This window comes from Hippoglossus hippoglossus, chromosome 21 (genome assembly GCF_009819705.1).
Source record: "Hippoglossus hippoglossus isolate fHipHip1 chromosome 21, fHipHip1.pri, whole genome shotgun sequence".
In the NCBI taxonomy this organism is placed as follows: domain Eukaryota; kingdom Metazoa; phylum Chordata; class Actinopteri; order Pleuronectiformes; family Pleuronectidae; genus Hippoglossus; species Hippoglossus hippoglossus.
Window position 1 is genome coordinate 835,901 of NC_047171.1, and position 19,278 is coordinate 855,178.

The following is a 19,278-nucleotide window of genomic DNA, read 5'->3' on the forward strand; positions in this document are numbered from 1 at the left end:
TTGTGTAGCGTGACTTGTCTCTTGCAGTTGTTGTTGAAACAGGAAGCTGCGGCCGAGTTTCATTTTTATTCTGTCATAAACAAGAGGAACAAAGTCATGATGTCAGGCTGCAGGGACGTGAAGCAGCCAATCAGAGCACAGTTCAGACAGAAAAGTCGTTTCACGAGTTCGACGGATTTGGCGTCTGCTGTCTTTGGCCAGCTACCAAGTGTGTGCATGTGTGTGTGCACGTGTGTGTATCCGCTTCTGCTTCTCCTGCATTGTGGGGACCTGTTCAAGTTTCAGAGTGGACACATCTTTGTCTCTTCTTGTTTGACTCTAGTTGTTGAGTTTAGAATTAAGCTTAAGTTTAGGTCGAGGTTACTTCTGTCTCACGTGTAAATTAGAAACAATCGTTTCTTTGTGAAGAGGAAGTCCCTCTGAGCTCAGCTGAATCAGAACAGGTCTGCAGGAGAACCGACTCGAACACTTGTGTGTGTAGACCACATTTCCTGTTAGTGTGTTTGTATGTTGTACAATGTTGTATGTTAAATAAAGATGGACGGCAAGTCCCCACTTCCTCCAACATCCATAAATAAAGCCAAACTATCTCAGATCTGAACGCTGCCACGTTGAGGAGATGTGGTATCAAGACCCCGCCCATACACGTGCTCGGCCAATCATTATTCAGCCTCATCTGTCAATCCAGACGTCTCAGACAGTTTTTACTAATTAAAACCAAACTGATCAGAAACAGAGACATCAGTGAGATAAGAACGACCTGAAATGACAGAAACCAACTTAAACATTGATTTAATGTCTCCTTTGGTCCATGTCCCATCTGCTAACATGGAGGAGGGGGGTTTATGACCTATACTGCAGCCAGACACCAGGGGGCGATCTAGATTATTTGGCTTCACTTTTGGGAGCCGTCACTTCGTCCATCTTTATTCAGTCTGTGACTTTGTCGTGTGAGGATCGTACGTCTTGTTGTTGTACGGCCGACTCTCGCAGATCTCTGGTGAGATGTAGGACGGCGTCCCGACACACGTCCTGGCGAGCTCCATGGTGCTGCACAGACACAGGTCAACAGTTCTTATTTAGGTTTCTTAGTTTATTTATTTCATTCAAATATGTCTCATCTTTTTGGATCATGTAAACACACACATGCACCGTGTGGTTTGTCCCTCATGTCATCGTGAGCTCAGTTTGCTTCTGTCCACAACCTGATGTTTGCACGTCCTGCTCGACAGTTTGTGGAATGATAATCACTTGTTTGGAGTTGTGTTAGAGTGACAGCTGCACTGTGTGTGTGTGTGTGTGTGTGTGTGTGTGTGTGTGTGTGTGTGCGTGCATGACACTGACTTACTTATTCAACATTCTTGCGATTCCAAAGTCGCCGAGCTTCACTTTCATCCCTCCGTTGGACAGAAAGATGTTCTGGTGCAGAGGGAGAGACGGGGATGAAAGCTGGTCTGTTCCATCAGAAACAGTGACTGTGCATGTATCATGTGTGTGTGTGTGTAAGCAGATATGACTGATGAAAGACAGTGATGTCTGTGAACAGTCTGGGGTCAGTTATTCTTGGAGCTGGGACACAGCGAGCTCTTTGTTCAGCTGTGGATCTCCTCCACTCCGTCATGAGAACACATTGGCAGGGTTAGCCCCTACAACTTCAGCCCCTGCAGCTCAGAGAGATTGTATTTTATATTTAATTTTTATATATTTAATACGACATTAACTTCTACCGGACAAGGTTGTTAGCTGCTAAGACCAGGACCAGTGGGTTCGGTTGAGGTTAGAGTGTGTGGGACGATACCTGAGTCTTGACGTCTCGGTGGAGAATCTTCCTGTCGTGAATGTGTTTGAGGCCCAAACAGATCTGAATGAACCAGCTGACGATCTGAGGAGCACACAGGCCAGTTTCACTGTGTGTGTGTGTGTGTGTGTGTGTGTGTGTGTGTGTGTGTGTGTGTGTGTGTGTGTGCGCGTGTGTGTGTGTGTGTGTGTGTGTGTGTGCGCGTGTGTGTGTGTGTGTGTGTGTGTGTGCGCCTGCCTGCTCCTCAGTGAAGCTGACTCCTCTCTGCATGTTGATCTTCTTCATCAGATCTCCTCCGTCACAATACTCCATAACGATGTACAGGCTTCCTCTCTCTACACACACAGGAAACAACATGAGAACAACACGAGAACAACACGAGAACAACACGAGAACAACACGAGAACAACACGAGAACAACACGAGAACAACACGAGAACAACAGGAGAACAACACGAGAACAACACGAGAACAACAGGAGAACAACACGAGAACAACACGAGAACAACACGAGAACAACACGAGAACAACAGGAGAACAACAGGAGAACAACACGAGAACAACACGAGAACAACACGAGAACAACACGAGAACAACACGAGAACAACACGAGAACAACACGACAACAACACGAGAACAACACGAGAACAACAGGAGAACAACAGGAGAACAACATGAGAACAACACGAGAACAACACGAGAACAACACGAGAACAACACGAGAACAACACGAGAACAACACGACAACAACACGAGAACAACACGAGAACAACAGGAGAACAACACGAGAACAACACGAGAACAACATGAGAGCGACGTGCGATGACGTGCGATGACGTGTTCCCTCACGTGTTCCCTCACGTGTTCCCTCACCTTGAAACGACGCAGAGAAGGAGACGATGTTGGGGTGTCTCATCTTGGACAGCAGCGACGCCTCTTTCTTGGACGCTTCCTTCTCCCTGGCTGACATCTGAGCAGTGAACACACCACAGAAGGTGAACATCAACAAACAGCTGGTTAACAGCTGGTTCATTTAAATCTGCTAATTCATGTTCTTCAATCTCTGTAATAAGTCAGGGACACCTGGAGGGACTGAAACTGCACATTCAGCAAAATGTCCAATAATAACAGTACTTCTTGTTTTATGATTTTCTACTTGTTAATATTTCACTGATCAAACCATGGACACATCTGCAGTAAATCGAGTGGAGCAGCAGCTGGTCTGTCACCTTCCTGAGGTCGATCTGTTTGACCACACACTGTCTGTCTCCACCCCTCTCTCTGGCCAGGAAGGCCTTTCCAAACGCACCCTCTCCGATCTGACGGACGACCTCATAGTTGTTCATAACCTGAAGAAACACGAACACAGAAGTAAACGTTTGCTTGAGCTGCTGTTTCCCACATTGTGGACGATGTCCCCGGGGCCAGCAGAGACCAAACACTTCTATCATTCTTAATGAGACACATGAGACACATGAGAGACACATGAGAGACATGAGACACATGAGACACATGAGACACATGAGAGACATGAAGACACATGAGAGACATGCCAAGAAGCCAACAGAGACCAAACACTTCTCACTTTCTTAATGAGACATGAGACACTCTCATGTCTCTCATGTGTCTCTGTGTCTTCATGTCTCTCATGTGTCTTCATGTCTCTCATGTGTCTTCATGTGTCTTCATGTCTCTCATGTGTCTCTCATGTCTCTTCATGTCTCTCATGTGTCTTCATGTCTCTCATGTGTCTTCATGTCTCTCATGTCTCTCATGTGTCTCTATGTGTCTCTATGTGTCTTCATGTCTCTCATGTGTCTCTGTGTCTTCATGTCTCTCATGTGTCTCTGTGTCTTCATGTCTCTCATGTGTCTTCATGTCTCTCATGTCTCTCATGTGTCTTCATGTCTCCCATGTGTCTTCATGTCTCTCATGTGTCTTCATGTCTCTCATGTGTCTCTCATGTGTCTCATGTCTCATGTGTCTCTATGTGTCTTCATGTCTCTCATGTGTCTCTCATGTGTCTCATGTGTCTCTATGTGTCTTCATGTCTCTCATGTGTCTTCATGTCTCATGTGTCTCTCATGTCTCTCATGTGTCTTCATGTCTCATGTGTCTCTCATGTGTCTTCATGTGTCTCATGTCTCTTCATGTCTCTCATGTGTCTCTCATGTGTCTTCATGTGTCTCTGTGTCTTCATGTCTCTCATGTGTCTCTCATGTGTCTCTCATGTGTCTCATGTCTCATGTGTCTCTATGTGTCTTCATGTCTCGCATGTGTCTTCATGTCTCATGTGTCTCTCATGTCTCTCATGTGTCCTCATGTCTCTCATGTGTCTTCATGTCTCTCATGTGTCTCTCATGTCTCTCATGTGTCTTCATGTCTCTCATGTGTCTCTCATGTGTCTCTCATGTCTCTCATGTGTCTTCATGTCTCATGTGTCTCTCATGTGTCTCTCATGTCTCTCATGTGTCTCTCATGTCTCTCATGTGTCTTCATGTCTCTCATGTGTCTCTCATGTCTCTCATGTGTCTCTCATGTCTCTCATGTGTCTTCATGCCTCTCATGTGTCTCTCATGTGTCTCTCATGTGTCTTCATGTCTCTCATGTGTCTCTCATGTGTCTCTCATGTCTCTCATGTGTCTTCATGTCTCTCATGTGTCTCTCATGTGTCTCTCATGTCTCTCATGTGTCTTCATGTCTCTCATGTGTCTCTCATGTGTCTCTCATGTCTCTCATGTGTCTCTCATGTCTCTCATGTGTCTTCATGTCTCTCATGTGTCTCTCATGTGTCTCTCATGTGTCTTCATGTCTCTCATGTGTCTCTCATGTGTCTCTCATGTCTCTCATGTGTCTTCATGTCTCATGTGTCTCTCATGTGTCTCTCATGTGTCTCTCATGTCTCTCATGTGTCTTCATGTCTCTCATGTGTCTCTCATGTGTCTCTCATGTCTCTCATGTGTCTCTCATGTCTCTCATGTGTCTTCATGTCTCTCATGTGTCTCTCATGTGTCTCTCATGTCTCTCATGTGTCTTCATGTCTCATGTGTCTCTCATGTGTCTTCATGTGTCTCATGTCTCTTCATGTCTCTCATGTGTCTCTCATGTGTCTTCATGTGTCTCTGTGTCTTCATGTCTCTCATGTGTCTCTCATGTGTCTCTCATGTGTCTCATGTCTCATGTGTCTCTATGTGTCTTCATGTCTCGCATGTGTCTTCATGTCTCATGTGTCTCTCATGTCTCTCATGTGTCCTCATGTCTCTCATGTGTCTTCATGTCTCTCATGTGTCTCTCATGTCTCTCATGTGTCTTCATGTCTCTCATGTGTCTCTCATGTGTCTCTCATGTCTCTCATGTGTCTTCATGTCTCATGTGTCTCTCATGTGTCTCTCATGTCTCTCATGTGTCTCTCATGTCTCTCATGTGTCTCTCATGTCTCTCATGTGTCTCTCATGTCTCTCATGTGTCTTCATGCCTCTCATGTGTCTCTCATGTGTCTCTCATGTGTCTTCATGTCTCTCATGTGTCTCTCATGTGTCTCTCATGTGTCTCTCATGTCTCTCATGTGTCTTCATGTCTCTCATGTGTCTCTCATGTGTCTCTCATGTGTCTCTCATGTCTCTCATGTGTCTTCATGTCTCTCATGTGTCTCTCATGTGTCTCTCATGTCTCTCATGTGTCTCTCATGTCTCTCATGTGTCTTCATGTCTCTCATGTGTCTCTCATGTGTCTCTCATGTGTCTTCATGTCTCTCATGTGTCTCTCATGTGTCTCTCATGTCTCTCATGTGTCTTCATGTCTCTCATGTGTCTCTCATGTGTCTCTCATGTGTCTCTCATGTCTCTCATGTGTCTTCATGTCTCTCATGTGTCTCTCATGTCTCTCATGTGTCTCTCATGTCTCTCATGTGTCTTCATGTCTCTCATGTGTCTCTCATGTGTCTCTCATGTCTCTCATGTGTCTTCATGTCTCATGTGTCTCTCATGTGTCTTCATGTCTCTCATGTCTCTCATGTGTCTCTCATGTCTCTCATGTGTCTTCATGTGTCTCTCATGTCTCTCATGTGTCTCTCATGTCTCTCATGTGTCTCTCATGTCTCTCATGTGTCTTCATGTCTCTCATGTGTCTTCATGTCTCTCATGTGTCTCTCATGTGTCTCTCATGTCTCTCATGTGTCTTCATGTCTCTCATGTGTCTCTCATGTGTCTCTCATGTCTCTCATGTGTCTCTCATGTCTCTCATGTGTCTTCATGTCTCTCATGTGTCTCTCATGTGTCTTCATGTCTCTCATGTGTCTTCATGTGTCTCCTCTGTAGCAGCTGCTGTCTCATGAACCCACCTGATTGGCCCACTGCTCTCAGCTGGACCAATCACTGTCCCTGGTTCAGCTTCTCTCTGATCCTCCTGCTCATCACTTTTTATTTATAGTTTTTAATAAAGTTGCTTTCTCTCTGTTACGAACTGACCAGAGACATGTGGACAAAGTGAAACCACAGGAACCTTCTTCAAACCTTCATCATCTTCATCGTTTTCATCAGCGACACGCAGGAAGGAGCCCGTCACCATGGAGACGGAAACACATCGGCTAGCTCCCGTGTTAGCATCAGGTTAGCATCCGGTTAGCATGCTAACAGAAGCTCACGGGGATAAAACGGTGACAGCTCGTGATCAAAGTTTTACTCACACGTCACAGAGTGGAGGGGCTGGTCAGAGGTCAGAGGTCACACAGAGCAGCAGCGCACAGGTTCGATCCCCACACTGTCCGGACACACGCTACAGCTGTTTGACAAGCGGACAGAGGCACCGCAGGGCATGATGGGACATGTAGTTTTATTATTAGTTCGAATAACTAATCCAGCGTGTTTTTTACTTTGTAAAACAGGAAGAGTGTGTTTCTTTAGAAAGGAAGATAATATTTATGATTCTAGCGATTATCATAGGACAGAGGTTCAAGAAAATATTACATAACTAATAATCATAATTATTATTTTACCAGACTGTCCGTTTCATTCGTATTTAATTTGACACAGAAACACATGATCAGCTCATTTAATATTAGTCATTAGTTTCTAATGTTAATCAAGTTTTTGTTTTGGTAGTTTGACTCTTGTTGAGTTAAGAACAGAGGAAGTTGCTCCTTGTTAACATCTGTGAGACAAACTGGGAATATGAGACAAACTGGGAATATGAGACAAACTGGGAATATGAGACTAATAACCTGTGATTGATTATATCATCAATATCATTCATTATGTTTTATTTATTGTGGCTGATCACACCCACTCAGGTAAGTTATGTCACTCAACTGAGGACCAGATGTTCCATCTGAGTTCCAGATGTTCCACCTGAGGTCCAGATGTTCCACCTGAGGACCAGAGGTTCCACCTGAGGTCCAGAGTTTTCACCTGAGGACCAGATGTTCCACCTGAGGACCAGAGGTTCCACCTGAGGTCCAGATGTTCCACCTGCGGACCAGAGGTTCCACCTGAGGTCCAGATGTTCCACCTGAGGACCAGATGTTCCACCTGAGGTCCAGATGTTCCACCTGAGTTCCAGATGTTCCACCTGAGGTCCAGATGTTCCACCTGAGGACCAGATGTTCCACCTGAGGTCCAGATGTTCCACCTGAGTTCCAGATGTTCCACCTGAGGTCCAGAGGTTTCACCTGAGGAGCAGGTGTTCCACCTGAGGAGCAGATGTTCCACCTGAGGTCCAGATGTTCCACCTGAGGTCCAGAGGTTTCACCTGAGGAGCAGGTGTTCCACCTGAGGTCCAGATGTTCCTCCATTTGTATTAAAATGCAACAGAATGTTTTTATCATATGGAGAAAGTGGATTTGACTGAATGTGCAGTAGTGAAGTTTAATGAGTGCTGAGCTGCTGATTCCTCAAGGTGACCCTCCACCGACCACCTGGCCTGTTTCCCATCACCCCCCCGTGTGAGGTCCATGTGATTAGAGCTTTAATTAAGAACAAATTTCCACTGTGATCAAATGACACGGACGGCTGTGACAGCTGATCCAGTGTCAGTCCTCTGAGGTCACGACTGTAGACACACAAACTCGCTGCAGTAAAAGTCCATGAAGCATCGTGTAGTTAAAGTATCAGCAGTAAACAAAGAGAAGCAGCAATGTGACAAAACTGTTTAACGATAAAAGGCTAATAACATGTCGATAACATGCTACTAACATAATAACATGCTGGTAATATGACAAAAGGCAAATAATTTCACAATAACATGCTAATAACATGGTGATGAAATACTAACATGACAACAAGCCACTAACAAAGAGAACCTGCTGAGAACATGAAGGACAACAGCAGTTGTGTTTATTGTGTTTATTGTGTTGGTCTGGTCACATCTTTTTAAGAGATTATATACACATTAGTACAAGAAGAGTTTTCCAAAGAATTACACAATCAAAACCAAACGACCGACAACTCTGGTGAAAAAAGATTTTATCACAAGTGTGTGTTTCCTGTGAGCTCTCTCCACTTCCTGTTTTCTTACGCTGCACTTTTTATCGTTAAAGCTCAACGAGAGCAGCAAGTTTACGCTCTCATTTTAAGACCATTTTCCAGTTAAGAAAGAACAGATGCAGTGAATTAATAACTACAGCAGACAAATACAAAAAAAACCAAGAGTCTCTGGACTGATCAGTTTCAAAAACCCAGAAGAGTTGTACAAAAAGTTAGCTTTTACTTTGAAATCTTATTTGGACTGAAAGAAAAACTGTATATTTACCCACATGTGCTATAATAACATGTTTGTGCTATAAATGTTACCTTGATTAAAATAATTTACTATTTCATACTCGGCTGATTTTAACTAGTTATGAAAAGATAATGCCGCCCCCATCAGAAAGTGGAAAAACACATGACTCTTCACCTTTTATTTCACATCACTGAATATTCACCAAACAGCTTCACATTTCATCCTCTCACTCACTCAAACTACCTGATGTCATGGACAGAAAAAACAGGACAGGTGAGGATTAAAAACAATCGCACTGCACGCCAGCGCCTGGACGAGCAGCTGTGAGGCGCCGAGGCGTCTTAAGGCTCGCAGATCAGCGTCTCCACCACGAACGTGTTCTCGAAGTGACGGATCTTGTGGCAGTTGAGAGCTTCACGCTTCTGCATGCCTGTTAGGACGGAGAGACGCGTGGTTAACGTTCTGCTTCAAGTTTACGGAAAGTTACAACCTGTAATGGTTGAGACAGTGTCCCTCAAGGATCCGTGTTCGGGCCACTGCTGAAGACATTTCCCTTCATCATAAAAGTATATTTAAATGAGCCCAATCACCTCACGCTGAAACAAGTTAGCATTAACGTTAATTCGTGTGATAGTAAAAGTAGCTACGCTCGCTGTGTCATTAAAAAGGACTGAATGATCTCAGGTTCCTACCCAGAATCCTGTCTCTGCGCTGCAGCTTGAACGTGTCTTTGCCGCGGCAGAGGTTGTAGATGAAGTAGCCGAGCTGCTCAACATGCTCCAGGCGCTCCGTCACCATCATCTCCTCATGGACCAGGTACGACTGGGGCAGGTAGGTTCCGGCCTGGAGGACCGAAGAGGACAGAGGACAGGTTCAAACATGTCATGAAAAATGTCACTGGATTAAAGGTGAAATCGTGGTCTTACCTTGACATTGACGAGCAGCTCCAGGAAGTCTCTGGGAGGCATGACGATGGAGGTGTTGAGCGGGATGACGTAGCACTTGTTCAGGCTCAGATCCAGGTAGGCGGTCAACCTCTGAGACAGAAGACAAACATGACTTTAATTCATTCATTACAGGACATCAGGTCGGTCAACACAAATCTCTTTGTCCCCTCAAACAGGAAACTGCGTCCTCGTCAGGTGTCTGCGGCGTCTCACCCTCTGGAAGTCGTGGACGATGTCTGCCGGGTCTCCGTCGTCGAATTCGGGCACGGGGACGCTGATGAGCTCAACCTGCTCCTTCTCCAGCACCCGGATCCTCTCCTCCAGCTGTCGCAGGTGGAACTGGTTCGGCAGCGCCACGTCCACCTGCAGACCAGCGACACCAGTTAATCAACCAGTCAGTGGTTCATCGTTTACTGGTTGAAGCAGCAGATTTAAGCATTTTCATTAAAAATGTGGTTTCAACTTTTAAATCACCGCAGCCTGGTTGTGTGCGTTTGTCAACCAGTGGAGTTTCAGTCTACACCACGAGGTCACTGGGACCTTTGATCACTGAAATCTAATCCGCTCATCTTTGAGTCCAAGTGACAACACGTCAACATTTAGAGAAAGTCCCCAGAGGCAGACTTGAGATATCAGCTGTCTCTCAGTTCAGAGGCTGGATTTGAACAGTGTCTCTTTTTCAAGGCTCCTTCAACTGCGACCCACAAATGTGTCCTTTCATCCTCCAGGGACAAACTTGTCTTTCAGTGACAAACCGGTCTTCAAAGAGTGAATGGCACAGACGAGCCGTCCGATGCTTCGGTATCATGCTTTAACTCAACCGAACAGCTAACAGTACACATCTAAACCTTCTCCTTGTGTCTAACTGCAGATTTGTTGCTATGCAACAGCAACAGGGGCTAAGACGTAAAACTGTAGAAATCTGGAGACCATGTCAGTTTGGCCTTCGCGGTCTACACGGCCCGCGGACGAGGCAGTCGTCATCTTAGACTTATCCATTATGTTCAAGAGACCAAAAACAGGTTTTGCGAGGTCACAGTGACCTCGACCTTGGACCAAGTCTAAGTCTAATGTTTGTAACCAAGAAATTCTCTCAAGGCTTCATTGAGATGTCGTGTTCACAACAATGGGACAGACTGAAAATATAATGCCTCCTTCCACTGGGTGTCGCCAGCGCAGACAAATACAAATACAGAGATGAAATGTGGCGCTGCAAAGATGAATGAAGCTGGAGTTCAGTGAAGAAGAGCAGATGTGTTGTCTCGTACCTCCTCTTCCTCTCGGATCATGAAGTCTCCCTCACGGTAGTGAACTCCGCACACAAACACTGGACTCTCCTGCGGTGACGAGGGGAAAAGGAAAATGAGTTGTTTTCAACAGGAAGTACAGAGACAAAATGTGTTAATTACTTTTCTTCCAAAACATCCACAAAGACAAGTTCTTTATTATTTTTCTTTCGTCCAGTTGGATGACGCCCGCAGCCTCGTGCTGCTGCCGTCGTCCTCACGCCACCTGAACAAAACACAGGAGGAGGAAACACCTCAAACTGGAATAAACCATCCGACGTGTTCCGACCTGCGGCTTCACTCTCCTGGCCGTCGGGTGGAGTCGGACCTGAAGCAGCTCACAGGAACCGTTTACCTGTCGGAACCTGTCGCCTCATATTTCCTCCTGCAACGTGTGGTTCACAGTTTCAATCCTCGTGGCTCGATTACGATTGATTTTTATTAGGAAAACAAGGATAAAACAGAGTAAATCCTCGTCCTTCAGTTTGTTTTAAAGAGGCGTTGGTGCAGTTTTAATATTTATTATTGTTATTGATATTATGAGTCTGATTTATGGCTGATACAAGTCATTCACAGACACATCGGTGTCAGTGTTCATGTTTGCTGATATGGAAACTGTTATTTTACTAAATGAACAAAGCACACTGTGCATTTGTTTCGTCAGAAAAAATTCAAAATGTCTTAATTCAAGTTCTATATATTTAATTGCTTTTGTGTTTTTTTGTGATTTATAGTTGTTTATAATAAAGATGATGGTTAAACTGTAAAATATCAAACCTCAATCACATTTCTTTGTCATATCTGCTGATATATCTGTGTCCGATTTCTTTTCCTATGTTAACCTCGACTCACCTCCAGGATGTAATAGCGGTACAGGTACGCTCCTCCGACCACCACCCCAGACAACATGAGGGCCAGACCCAGACACATGCACCAGCACCAGGCCCGGGACTGGTGACGCACCGGCACAGCTGCCTCCGCATCCTGCAGCAGAGAAGAAGAAGAAGATGAAGAAGAAGAAGATGATGAAGAGACGCAGACTGAATGTTTATAACTTATGACAAATCACTTTCTTTACTTTCACATGTTCAGTTTCCAGGTTTTGATCTAAAAGTTTGTTTCTCTGCATTTAAAACACGGTTAAAGATTCAGATTCACTTTTTCTCTTCCATCGGTTCCTTAACTTCTCAAACACATTTGTGTCGTCTTTTTTCAAAACAACATTTGAGACAGAACAGAGCTCAGTAACCATCAGACAAGAGGACATTAGCCAGAGAACAGTTGGTTTAAACCTAACACAGAACAAATCAGTGTCTCCTCTCCTAAAAGAAGATATGAACTGGGCGGTGGAGAATCAGAAGTGTGTGTGTGTGTGTGTGTGTGTGTGTGTGTGTGTGTGTGTGTGTGTGTGTGTGTGTGTGTGTGTGTGTGTGTGTGTAAACAGGTTTATCAGCCGCTGGACTCTGACCCACAGAATAAAAACCTGACGTATTTTAAGGGCGAGTCCCAACATGTCGTCTGTACTCGTCTCCTCTTGAGAAAAAGCTAAAAAGCTTTTCTGTGCGACTGAGAAACTGACAGGAATCTCTCATGAAGCTCTGCTGCTCTGTTGACGTTTCCCTGAACAAGCACATCGTTTTTTAACCAGTGTCTGAAAACACAAAGTGTGGTTTCACTTTCACATCAAAACTTTGTTTTCAACACAAACTTTCCCTGATGTTACTTCATCAGCTCCACTGAGGAACTCTGGGTCGTTGGGGGTTTTTGATTTGGTTTTCCATTGGCCGTTGTTACATCATTTTGTTCTCAACAAATTATAGAATGAATCAGTAAAGATTTTCAACTTGAATAATTCGTTCATCAAGATCTGATGTGTGATTTAAGTCTTTTTGGACAGTTGTAATAATCACTGTCACCAGACACCAGTGAAACTGAGCTGCAACTAATACTAATAACACGACTAACGATAAGATGATAAACTACTTCATTTAAAACAATCATTGAATTCTTCGCTCAAGTGTCACAAGTAAAATATTCCCAGAAGTCGTTCAGCTTAGCATTTCCTGTTCAGATATAAAAACAAGGAAGGACAGAGCACATGGGGAACAGGAAGAGCTCTGTCTTTTCTGACCGTCAACAACACAGAAGTTGTGTGAACCTTTTCTGGATGTGATAAATGTTGGGACAGAACAAACTGAACATGTCCTCACAAAAGAGGAAGTGGAAGTGAAACAGAATCCAACATCAAACAGCTCAGTAACAAACTCCACCATGTTGTGATGTCTGAAACAAATCTAAACAGCTCGCAAATGTCCCAATTATACAACTTTTACTTCTGCCATGTCTGGATTTTTATTTGGATCCGCACCAAATTTCACAAACTTAAAAATATCAGATTTCCTTCATCAAGATCAGTGAATATTTCTCTGAGAAATCGAGGAAAACATCAAACTACACCATCACTGTGACCTTTGAACACCTACATCTACTCAGTCATTAAATCCAACTGTTGGAAAAACCAGACGGACAACTCGCAAATATAATAAACCTCCGTCCACTGGGAATAAAAACACTAACAATGTTCAAGAAAGTGAAAAGAAATCCTGGATCCTGTTTCATCCCTGAGTCATAAGACGTGAATACACATTATGGTCATGAATTCAGTAGTTATTGTGTGTTACTGCTAACGAACACAAACAGACAGACGGGGGGGAGCAACTAAATCTGCTCTGTCGACAGAGGGCGATGGACAGAATCTGTCCTTCAGACCCTGAGAAACTGGGGATTTGTCTCTACTGAGATTTAGTTTAACACAAAAATAAAAACAACCAATGATCCAAACACAGATCAACTGTGTGAGAAACTCTCTGATCGTGGATCCTTCGTTTCTATTTCACAACTCTGCTGCAGCGACAAGATCTGACAGGCCTGTGGAGGAGCATTTCGTAACTGCAACACACACACACACACACACACACACACACACACACACACACACACACACACACACACACACACACACACACACACACACACACACACACACACACACACACACACACACACACACACACACACACACACACACACACACAGCGGGAACAAGATGTTCCCTCAGAGATTTTTATGATAGCTTAGTTCTTTCTGGTTGACAGGATCAAGACTTTTAAAAATAAAAAAGTGTAAAATTAAAGCCAAAAATGAAAAGTTTGAGTAAAGTTTAAACGGGTTTGTCAGAATTCTGACCTCCACCAAGGAGCTTATGTTTTCATCTGCTTCGTGAGGGTGAACAACAACACACAAACACTTCAGGACTTTTTTGTGTTTATGAGTTTGTGTCATTTGTTGCAGGTATGAACTCTCAGTGATAATCTAGAGGAATGTGAATTCTTAATGGATTTCAAAACTAATCGTTGAACTATGCCTTCACCAACATGTTGTGTCTTGTTGTCTCTGTTTCAGTATTGTGTGTTTTCAGATGTTTGTCAGAAGTTGTATTTTCTCAGTGTGTAAACACAGTATTCTCTGTTTCACTGATCCTGGACGTAAAGCTCTTTAAGCGGATCAGGCTGCGGCGTCCTGAGCATCAGTCCACCTGAGAACAGCGCGTCTTTCTGTCTCCGTGGAGACGGTTACATATCAGTGTCCAGGACAGATTTAGTTTCAGTCTGCTGGTGGCTTCACGTGAAACTCCATCCTCGTGAACCCGACACACCAAACACACCGACTTGATCTGACAACCATCAAACTCTCCAGTTTGAAGGTTCTGTATGAAGAATTCAGGCACAGACAGTTTGTGATCTTCTCATTATGTCAAGTCAACACAGACAGGTCTGTAACGTTTACATTTGAATTCAAACAATATTCACTCGATGGGGGGGGGGGGCTCAATAATGCTCAAATAGTTGAGCACTATTTCCATGCTCAATTAAATTGTAGTTTTTCTGCTAAGTGTTTTCATTCATGAAGGTGGGTTTTGACAATGGATAAGTAGCCTTCACTTTATAGCATTAGGCTTTATATAATTCAGATTATTGTAAAGCTCAAGATCATAACTGTTAACCTTAATAACGTTATGTGTTATTAAAGCTTTTACTAGACTGTAACTGCAGTGACAGAATAAACACTCGTCTGCATGGAGCGGAAGCAAAGTGTTTCTCACAGGAACTCGTATTTAAACGTTGCTGAGCCCGGGGCTCACCACAACCACAGCTTCAATGATCATCTGTCCTATATGTCACAGACATATAGGACAGATGATCATTGAAGCCCGGGGCTCACCACAACCACAGCTTCAATGATCATCTGTCCTATATGTCACAGACATTAAGGTCTGAGCTGTTCTGACTGAATTCAAACCACGAGCGCAGAGGACCTCCTGACTGGGACGGACAGTAGCTGTGTTGTGGGTGAAAGGTGACGGGGCCTCGGGGCTGATGGGGGAGGTCGTCCTCTGCTCACTGTTTATCTGCCGCTCCGTTAATCTTCCATCTTGTGGAGTTTTACAGTCTGGTGCCCAGTGGGTGGCGGATGAATCCATCGGACTGATTAGACCGTAATCCCTTCCAAGCGGTCTGCAGGCCTGAGGTCCAGCGGGAGGACACACAGGAGGGAAACTAATCCGTCCGTTTGCTGTATCAATGAATCTGAAGACAGGAGCTGCTTAAGCGTCTTTACCGTCACACGACCACGTTCCCCTGATGAACAAACTGAGGCGATTCCAACTCGGCCGTCATTATATCAATCATCAGTTGATAGAACAGCTTCAGCCACCGGTGGTTGTTTTGTTAAAAACAGAATCTACAAACATCACAGCAGTGACGATATGTGATCAATAATGTCAACTACTTAAGATTAATTGGTATTGTGAGTCAATATTAACCATTTTTTGCTTTTTAACATAAAACCATTAGTAAAAGTTGAATCATCCAAGATTTTATATCATGAGTTATATTTCTTCTTCTTTATCGACTTTCCACCTCGTTTTAAGCAACAGTGTAATTATATGTACCAGGAAGAAAAAAGTCCATTTATTTTCCACCCCCATACAACACGATAACAAAGATCACCCATTTACACACGACTGGTTCATGGACTCATTAGAAGTTAAATCTCACATGTTAGATTTCTGATATTTACGCGTGTCTGGTTAAAACAGGATCGATTGGTGTTTACAGTCAGCTCTGTCAAAATACAGATTTACGTCACATACACACTTTCAATTTCAGTTAACACAAGCAGAGGTCAACATCATCGGAAAGAAGGGATCACGTTTTCAGGTGTTGTGTTATTTACCACACAACAACACAAAGACCAGAAATCCTGTTCTTCAAGGTTTCTAATCGCTGGAGTCTGGTTTCTGTGAACAGAGCGACCTCATGGCTGTTTCTGGTTCAACAGACAGGATCTTACTCTTTAAACAAAAGATCAGTTCTGAGGCGGTTAATGAAACGTACTCTGACCCAACAGCTGAATGAGACTTTTTAAAGTTTCTACCTGATCAGAGCTCATTAAAGGATGAATCTATAAACGAGCTGAGTCATCACAAAGACGGCAGCAGGAAATAAACTGTTAATCTGAGTCAAACTGAGATTATCTGACAGATCAGAAGCTGAATACCTGATTATCTAATCCTAACTGAGGAAACAGAGGAGCCTGAACCGTCCAGTTCTGGGGTTAGATCATAAATAAAACAATGTTTCCTAAGACCTGGTTATTAAACGCTTAAGACAAAGAAATGTAGCGGAGGTTTGATATTCAACAGTTTAAAAAGAAAACACATTCAACCAAATATATTGGATTTATACTGACATTAAATCGATAGTGAAGCTTGTTGGAAGCAGTTGAAGAGATGAACATGTGTGTAGACGTGTTATAAGACTCACTGAGGAAGAAGCTAAACTAAGCGTGTAGACGTGCTCGGCCTAAATATTCATCCTGGTCTATTTATTGTGTCTGTGAACAACCTGAAGCTGCACATTATGTAAATCCTCACAGAAAATCATCTACTCATCACAAAACAAGTATTTGCTCTAGTACTTTGTAGGTTGAAGCTGGAAAGGTCTATAAAAATAGTCATTTTTATCCTCAGGGCATTTTAAATATTTTATTTCATCTAATTTGTTTTATTGTTTCCGTTGTGTGGCTTTTGCATTCGGGTTCTCCCATAATGCATCTGTGTGAGGCAGTTTTAACATTCATTATTGACTGAGATGATTCTGATCTCTGTTATTTTTGCTGATGATGATTAAAACCAGCTGAACGCCGTCGTCTCCTCATCGATCCACATGATCCAAAACACAACGGAGGATGAAAGAAGCAGCAGCTGATCAGTCGGTGGTCAGATCTGACCTTCTCGCTCATTACGAGCTAATCAGGAGTCAGGTTCTCCAGCTCTGACCTGCTAATTGAAGCACTTTCTGTGGTCGCAGCTGCTGGAACACTTTACCACAGTTTCACATAAGCTCCAACATTAACAGTCTTCTTAATAAACTGCCAACAACGACAATGAAAAACCCCTAAACAACAACCAGCACGACTAAAGTTCAGACTCTGCCTCGTTTAGGTCAACTTCACTCCCCAGACGGAAAACATCCAACTGCGATGATCAAGATAAGAGTGGGAGAAGGAGCGGAAACCAAACCAGATCACAGCTGCCACGGCACAGGAAGTCAAATTCAACCTGTGAGCAGAAAATATCAATCACAGCTCAAAGTTCCCACAAGAAAACCACAGCTGTAAAACCGCTTTCACTGTTTATCTCTTATGTAATATTGATTCACTCATGTTCTCATCTTCAACAATAAAGTGAATCTGCAGCTGTTTGTCCTGTTTGTGACACACAAGCACAGCTTTAACGACAGGGCGGAGATGGAGTGAAGACTCAGCTGCAGCTTCCAGACTCTGCATGATTCAAATAACTTCATTACACAGAGCGAACAACGTCTTTGACTCAACAGGACTTAGACCCAACACGAGGAAACGAGTAGAACGAGGAACATTGAGAACAAAGGTGACGACAGATGTGGAGATCGCAGCACAAAGCAAAAAACAATCCAGTTTATCATGGCTGCACAAGTGTCAGTGCAGATAAACCAGGTAGGATGAGCACAAAGTGTTCTAACCACACTCTGCACCTCCTCAGCAAACATCCTGACACGTGACTGCACAGATATTTCCTAAGTTGTTGCCATATTACAGAGAATCTGCATTTTTGTCTTGAGCCGTAATCAGACATGAACTTCGGAGGCACAACTGGGTCCGGACTTTATCCGGAGTTTGTCTCTGGTGTGGAGCAGCCGAGGCAGGAAGTGACAAATCCATTCTTCTGCAGAGATCACGTTTAGTTTATAAATCTGGCTCCACTTTTTCATCCTGACATATTTGTTTGCTTAAGTTTTCTGTCACGTGTAAGTAACACTATCCGGATTTATACTCCGGAGAATCTCTAGAGAAAGTCCGGATCCTCTCAGACATTTACATTCGGAGTCTCTCACAGCCCTGGTGGAGATTCTCCGGAGTTCGGTGCAGGTTTGAAAGCAGCTTTAATAACATACGTTTGTTTTTCCAAAGCTAAACAACCAGAGACACTTTTAAACCAATGTCCGTATTTTCCTCATGAAACTTGAACTGAACCGTTGAACGAGTTCATGAATATAAGTGAACATGTTTAAATGTGAACGTGTTGTACCCGACGGACCGGAAGAGACACGAGAACCCAAAGAAGAAACCGGGAAGAGAACTTCTCCTGTGTTTTCACTGCGTGGTAACTTCCGTTAGCCATTTTCTACTCACCGCGTCCTCCGTAGGAAGAAGAGTTTCCACGTCCTTCTTCACGTCTTTCTGCGTCAGAGCCGCGTTAAAAGAAACTTTCACCATCGTGAGAGCGACGGAGAACAAGTGTTACCACTGGACAAACACCGGAACACCGAGGAAACACCGTGAAAACAGCGAGGAAACAGCGAGAAACACCGAGGAAACACGCAGAGTCGCTCCGGAGTAAAGTCCTGCTCGTCTCTGAGCTCCAGCGCTAATCAACAGCACGCGGCTTCCGCTGCGGCTTCACAACAAAAGCATAACTGTCCGACCTGGCAACGTTCCCTCTGTGAGCAGGAGAGGGAAATAGATTAATCATGAAGAGCAATCATTTAGGTTCAAATATAATGATACAAATAATCATAACAAATCTAATTCATATTTAAATATTCATCATAATAAGAGTCAAATCAAGACTTAAAGATAAAAGTAAACACTTGAAAATAAAGACTAATAATCTCAACTGTAGTTTATAAACAGTGAAACATTTTACAATGATTTCATTCAATTTTCTTTTATGATTATACTTTATTGAATTCATTCAGAAACATAAACACACACACACACACACATATAGAGTATATATATACATATACAGACATATATATGCATATATACACACACACTTTGTATATATACATATATATCATGATATATGAGAGTAATTCAACTTTATCAAATCATTTCACTTTCCCCAACCCACCAGTCTCGCTTTGAC

General features: G+C 43.4%; 2 protein-coding genes and 1 long non-coding RNA gene across 6 annotated transcripts in view; all 3 read right to left on the reverse strand.

Annotated features, from left to right (window-relative positions):
* Positions 1–6,645, reverse strand: part of LOC117754439 (serine/threonine-protein kinase Nek5) — a 13,056-nt gene extending 6,411 nt beyond the window's left edge. Inside the window, exons 1-7 of one of the 2 annotated variants that reach the window (XM_034573298.1) lie at positions 6,483–6,645; positions 3,028–3,147; positions 2,672–2,768; positions 2,036–2,133; positions 1,799–1,882; positions 1,349–1,419; positions 964–1,050 (exon numbers count right to left, since the gene is read on the reverse strand). In XM_034573298.1, coding sequence (XP_034429189.1) covers positions 964–1,050; positions 1,349–1,419; positions 1,799–1,882; positions 2,036–2,133; positions 2,672–2,768; positions 3,028–3,144 — 554 coding nt within the window. In that variant the 5' untranslated portion in view covers positions 3,145–3,147; positions 6,483–6,645. The remainder of the gene's footprint in view (positions 1–963; positions 1,051–1,348; positions 1,420–1,798; positions 1,883–2,035; positions 2,134–2,671; positions 2,769–3,027; positions 3,148–6,482) is intronic. The other variant, XM_034573297.1, reaches the window with a different exon arrangement.
* Positions 6,646–7,569: 924 nt separating this feature from the next.
* Positions 7,570–7,905, reverse strand: LOC117754466. Its single transcript, XR_004612430.1, has 2 exons — positions 7,729–7,905; positions 7,570–7,696 (listed from the first exon to the last, which is right to left on the reverse strand). It is a non-coding gene; the product is annotated as an uncharacterized LOC117754466 (long non-coding RNA).
* A 216-nt stretch (positions 7,906–8,121) lies between these two features.
* On the reverse strand, positions 8,122–18,848 carry itm2bb (integral membrane protein 2Bb). 3 transcript variants are annotated; one of them, XM_034573320.1, is made up of 7 exons: positions 18,540–18,786; positions 11,598–11,729; positions 10,728–10,817; positions 9,673–9,822; positions 9,439–9,549; positions 9,205–9,355; positions 8,122–8,942 (listed from the first exon to the last, which is right to left on the reverse strand). In XM_034573320.1, the coding sequence occupies exons 1-7, from the start codon at positions 18,621–18,623 to the stop codon at positions 8,854–8,856; spliced, it is 807 nt and encodes a 268-aa protein (XP_034429211.1). In that variant the 5' UTR covers positions 18,624–18,786; the 3' UTR covers positions 8,122–8,853. The 3 variants fall into 3 exon arrangements, with proteins under 3 accessions (XP_034429211.1, XP_034429210.1, XP_034429212.1); XM_034573319.1 differs by having other exon boundaries at positions 10,728–10,820; XM_034573321.1 differs by having other exon boundaries at positions 8,136–8,942; positions 10,728–10,796; positions 18,540–18,848.
* Between the last annotated feature and the right edge of the window lie 430 nt (positions 18,849–19,278).